The sequence below is a fragment of the Sapajus apella genome, unplaced genomic scaffold (assembly GCF_009761245.1).
Source record: "Sapajus apella isolate SASKATOON/1434 unplaced genomic scaffold, GSC_monkey_1.0 scaffold77, whole genome shotgun sequence".
Classification (NCBI taxonomy): domain Eukaryota; kingdom Metazoa; phylum Chordata; class Mammalia; order Primates; family Cebidae; genus Sapajus; species Sapajus apella.
The window spans coordinates 7,055,176-7,060,894 of NW_022437017.1; the positions used below are offsets into that span (position 1 = coordinate 7,055,176).

General features: G+C 55.4%; 1 protein-coding gene across 2 annotated transcripts in view; it reads right to left on the minus strand.

Annotated features, from left to right (window-relative positions):
• The window catches only part of YJU2 (YJU2 splicing factor homolog), a 21,922-nt gene extending 16,203 nt beyond the window's left edge, over nucleotides 1-5,719 (minus strand). For both annotated transcript variants that reach the window (XM_032252224.1, XM_032252223.1), the window contains exons 1-3: nucleotides 5,598-5,719; nucleotides 2,640-2,740; nucleotides 695-839 (exon numbers count right to left, since the gene is read on the minus strand). In XM_032252224.1, the coding sequence (XP_032108115.1) occupies nucleotides 695-839; nucleotides 2,640-2,740; nucleotides 5,598-5,621 (270 nt within the window). In that variant the 5' untranslated portion in view covers nucleotides 5,622-5,719. The remainder of the gene's footprint in view (nucleotides 1-694; nucleotides 840-2,639; nucleotides 2,741-5,597) is intronic.

A 5,719-nucleotide genomic window follows, 5' to 3' on the forward strand; every position in this document is an offset into this window, starting at 1 on the left:
GTGTGCGCCACCACACCCAGCTAATTTTTCTATTTTTAGTAGAGATAGGGTTTCACCATGTTGGCCAAGCTGGTCTCAAACTTCTGACCTCAGGGAGTCTCTCTCCCGCCTTGGCTTCCCAAACTGCTGAGCTGGGATTAGAGGCATGAGTCACTGTGCCTGGTTTGGCTTTTTTTTTTAGATGAAGTCTTGCTCTGTCACCCAGATGGAGTCCAGTGGTCCAATCTGGGCTCACTGCAACCTCCGCCTCTCAGGTGCAAGCGATTCTCCTGCCTCAGCCTCCCATGTAACTGGGATTACAGTCCACCACCACACCCAGCTAATGTTTGTATTTTTAGTAGAGAACAGCATTTTGCCATGTTGGCTAAGCTGGTCTTGAGTTTCTGACCTCAGGCAGCCAGCCCACGTTGGCCTCCCAAAGTGCTGGGATTACAGGTGCGAGCCGCCACGCCCGGCCTGCATTCTTGTTTGTGCTTTTCATCCCCTATGATGATCTATCTAGGTTGCGTCTGTCTTTCTGCCTTTATGTAGAAGGCTGCCATGAACATCTCCCCCAAACCGCTGTCTGTTTCTTGGGGATAAACTGAAACGAGATTCCCTGGATGGAGAGGATGGGAGTAAGGAACCCCGGGGCCCGCCCTGATGTGACGTGTCCTGGGGGAGAGGGACCGGCCTGGTTGGCCGTCTCGTCTACCTTGAAGGTGATCTCTGCCAGGCAGCGCGTGCACTTGATGTAGAAGCGGAAGATGGGCAGGCCCAGGTAGACCTCGTTCTGCACTGTCTCCTTCCGAGCGTTGAATTTCTTCCCCTTGTAGATGTATTCTCCACACGTCTTGCACCTGTGGGGCAGGATGGAGGGACGCGCGCTGTCGTGGGATGCTGTCTCTCACTGGTAGGCTGTCCCTGCGGCGCCCCGCGAGATCACCGCTTGCTTGCCTCCAGCGATGGGGAGCTCCCTCCCTCACGAGGCAGCCTGCCCCAGCCAGCCTGTGTCCAAATTTCCTCCACCTGAGAACCTCCCGTTCCCGTTCATATCTTCCTGGGGCTTGCTCCATGGGTTGCCTGCTTGGGAATCCCTCCGAGTAGGTGAGGCCTGCCGGTCATGCACTCCCAGAAGCCATCTCGGTGTTTACAGGGCCCCCTACCCTCCAAGAGGGAAGATGCCACACAGAAAAATGCGGCCCCACCTCCCTCTCCCTGTCCTACACAGGGCTCTGCTCCCCAGCCCAGCACGCCCCCCGCCTGTCTGATCCTGCAAACTCCCCCAGCTCAGGCGCACCTCAAGGCCTCTGCTCCTATGGCCCCATGGCCAGTGACGCCCTTCATCCTCAGACCTCAGCGCCGCGGCATTTTGTCTGACGTAGCCCTGACCACCCCAAATACCTCCACCTCTTCCTTCTCCGCCACCAACCCAGGGGCTCTCTCCTGCCTGACCTACGGGGCCCTGCACCTGCCTGACTACCTAGCATCTCCACTTCCCGTTAGACTGTGGGCTCCACGAGGCCAGGGACTTTGCTTCTAGTGCCCAGCACAGACCCTGGCACACAGCAGGTGCCCGATAAATGAGTGTTGAATGAATGAATGAAGGGGAGGAGCAGGTCAACAACACATGACACGAACTGAATTTCAATGACCCAAACGTCTCCTTGTTAGGGTTGTGATTTCAAATATGCTACAACGTGAAGAGGTGTGGGGTTTAGAGCTGGTGAAATACAATCACTTTAAAGTGCTACAAAGGCAACATCTGGGTACTGTGAGAGGGGAGGACGGAGGCCTCCCGGAGGGGTGAGATCTGAGCCATGACGTCCGGCAGACAAGAGGCGCCTGCCACGTGGAAGTGGAGGGAGAAGGCCGGGCGCGGTGGCTCACGCCTGTCATCCCAACACTTTGGGAGGCCAAGGAGGGAAGACTACCTGAGGTCAGAAGTTCAAGACCAGCCTGGCCAACATGGCGAAATGCTGATTCTACTAAAAATATAAAAATGAATGGGGCACAGTGGCTCACGCCTGTACTCCCAGCACTTTGGGAGGCCGAGGCTGGTGGATCACTTGAGGTCAGGAGTTCGACACCAGCCTGGCCAACATGGTGAATCCCCACTTCTACTAAAAATACAAAAATTAGCCGGGCGTGGTGGCTGCAGGCCTGTAATCCCAGCTACTCAGGAGGCTGAAGCAGGAGAATCGCTTCAACCTGGCAGGCAGAGGTTGCAGTGAGCTGAGATCGTGCCACTGCACTCCAGCCTGGGCGACAGAGCGAGACTCTGTCTCAAACAAAAAAAGAAAAGAAAGTAGAGGGAGAGAGTTCCAGGCAGGGGCAGCAGTGCATCCAAAGGCCCTGGGGCAGCAGTGAGTTTGGCTGTTGGAGGAGCTGAAACGTATCCATGGGGCTGCATTTCTGGGGCCCTATCCTCTCTGCTCACACGTTTACTAACCACCGAGACCTGCGGGCGGCCCTGGCTGGGAGGCGCTAAGAGATCCGGAGCTGAATCCCGAATGGTGAGGTGAGGGAGGGCTGGAGTGGTCAATGTCTCAGCCGGGACCAGTGACCTGGTGTGAAGCCCGGACGGGTCACCTCTGTGGATGCCAGGCACTCCGTCCTACAGCCGTGCCCGGTGTGTGGGGTCACGCGGGGGTGCTCACCTCATGTTGAAGGGGGCCATCAGCCGCACCACGTACTGCCGGTCTTTGGGGAGCTTAAGTTTGGGGATCTTTGACGGGTCGAAGTCCGGCGGGTAGTATTTCTGCGGGGGAGGAGGGGACATTGGGGTGTGCTTTTCAGAAGCAGGCACAGGACACGGGCAGAGGGAAGGGGGTCCAGGGAGCTGTGTCAGGGGTCCCCAAGCCCACCCAGGTTCCGCAACATGCAGGGAGGACTCGCGGGACACAGTACAGTCGGGGGGAGGCCAGGCACAAACTTGCAGACTCTCCGCCAGGGGAGTCGCACAGGACGCATTAAATTCTCCCAACACGAGTCATGACAACACACTCGAAACGCTGTCTACACGGCAGACTCTAAAAAGCCAGGGTGTTTTTCTTTTTTATTGAGAGAGAGTTTCACTCGTTGCCCAGGCTGGAGTGCAGTGGCACAATCTCTGCTCACTGCAACCTCTGCCTGCCGGGTTCAAGGGATTCTCCTGCCTCAGCCTCCTGAGTAGCTGGGACTACAGGCACCCGCCACCACACCCGGCTAATATTTTATATTTTTAGTAGAGATGGGGCCATGCTGGCCAGGCTGGTCTTGAACTCCTGACCTCAGGTGATCCGCCTGCCTCAGCCTCCCAAAGTGCTGGGATTACAGGGGTGAGCCACCGCACCCGGCCAAAAAGCCAGGGTTTTTATGGGGACTGGTCATGCAGGTACCCTCTGCCTCACAGGAGCCAAGATTCCAGAATCCCAGAAGCAAAGCAGGGGTTCAGTATAAACCATTCTGTTGGCACGCTTTCGTTTGTTTTTTGAGACGAAGTTTTGCTCTTGTCGCCCAGGTTGGAGTGCAGTGGCGCCTTCTCGGTTCACTGCAGCCTCTGGCTCCTGGGTTCAAGGGATTCTCCTGCCTCAGCCTTCCAAGGAACTGGGATTACAGGTGCCCACCACCAAGCTTGGCTAATTTTTTGTATTTTTAGTACAGACAGGGATTCACCATGTTGGCCAGGCTGGTCTCCAACTTCTGACCTCGTGATCTGTCCATCTCAGCCTCCCAAAGTGTTGGGATTACAGGCATGAGCCATGTCATCTGGCCTAATTTTTGTATTTTTAGTAGAGACAGTGTTTCACCATGTTGGCCACACTGGTCTCCAACTCCCAACCTCAAGTGATCTACCTGCCTTGGCCCCACAAAGTGCTGGGATTACAGGTGTGAACTACTGCACCTGGCCTGTTTGTTTTCTGGAGGCAGGGTCTGGCTCTGTTGCTCAGGCTGGAGTGCAGTGCCACGGTCACAGCTCACTGCAGCCTCAAACTCCTAGGCTCAAGTGATCTTCCTGCCTCAGCTTCCCAAGTAGCAGGGACCGCAGATATGCGCCACCATACCCACCTAATTTTTGTCTTTGTTTTAGAGAGATGGGGTCTCACTATGTTGTCCAGAGTGGTCTTCAACTCCTAGGCTGGAGCAATCCTCCTGCCTCAGCCTCCCAAAGTCCTGGGATTACAGGTGTGAGCCACCGCGCCCAGCCTCTTTTGTTTTCTTGTTCTTTTTTTGAGACAGAGTCTCATTCTGTCACCCAGGCTGGGTTACACGGGCGCAATCTCAGCTCCCTGCAACTTCTGCCTCAGGCTCAGCCAATTCTCCTGCCTCAGCCTCCCAAGTAGCTGGGATTACAGGCACCCACCACCGTGCCTGGCTAATCTTGTTTGTATTTTAGTAGAGATGGGGTTTCACCATGTTGCCCAGGGTGGTTGCGAACCTCTGAGCTCAGGCTATCCGCCCACCTCGGCCTCCCAAAATGCTGAGATTACAGGTGTGAGCCACTGCACCCAGCTGCAAACAGGTCTTTCTAGGAGAGCAGTCCCAGACTTGCTGTAGGAACTCCCGGCAAACAGGAGCCCTAGGAAACAAGGGGAGTGTGAGTATGGATTATGACAAATAACTCCTCTGTACCGCTGGAAAATAAAGCACTTTGCTTTAGAGCGCCTGCTGGGTACCAGACACTGCAAAAAACACTTTATCCCCCTTGCCTCAAGGAACGTGTGCAAAGACTCGGACATAGAGGACAATGTGCCCATTTCACAGAGTAGTAAACTGAGCCTCATAGGTTTCAGCTACTCAGGATTCAGAACTACGGACATGACTCCATAGGAAACGATGCAGTGTAGTGATTGGGAACCTGGCCTAAGACAGTCCTGGTTTGCCCTCTACAGAGTTGCGGGGTGCAGCTCGAACAGCTGGGGGAACTGCGGGTCTCCTGCCGGAGTAATAGAAGCATTAAGTAAAGCTTAACCTCTACAAAGGGCAGGGCGCGGTGGCTCACGCCTGTAATCCCAACACTCTGGGAGGCCGAGGTGGGTGGATCACCTGAGGTCAGGAGTCCGAGGCCAGCCTGGCCAACATGGTGAAACCCCGCCTCTACTAAAAATACAAAAATTAGCCGGGCCTAGTGGCAGGCGCCTGTAATCCCAGCTAATTGGGAGGCTGAGGCAAGAGAATCGCTTGAACCCGGGAGTCCGAGGTTGCAGCGGGCGCAGAACCCGCCACTGCACTCCAGCCTGGTGCGCAAAAGCAAAACTCCGCCTCAAAAAACAAAAAACAAAACAAACAAAACCTCCCCAAAGAACGCGATTGGCTACAGGCCCGAGAGGAAGTCCCGTCCGCAGAAAACGTGATTGGCTCATTCCATCCGCAAAAACCCTATCTGCTGAAATGATTGGATAAAAGCCCAAGCCACTCCCCACAGGTGGCTGGCTACACCCTAGCCCGGAAGGGAGGACTTAGCGAAGACCCCCGCCCCATGGAAGGCGATGGGGAGGAGTCTGGGAAGCACCGTCCCGCGGAAGGCCGTTGGGGAAGAGGCATTCCAAAGAGGAGATCCCCAGGAATGCCCTCCCTCTCCCGAAGTTCCCGAACGTCCCTCTCCGACTGGAAAGCCCCAGCCACCCAACACTTACGTTTAATACTTTTCGCTCCGACATCTTTGCCTCCTAATCGCCTCGCAAGCTCTGGAGAAATGGTTAGGCTCGGTAATTATTGAGCTTTTCCGACGGAAGTCTGTACTTCCGTAAACGTCACT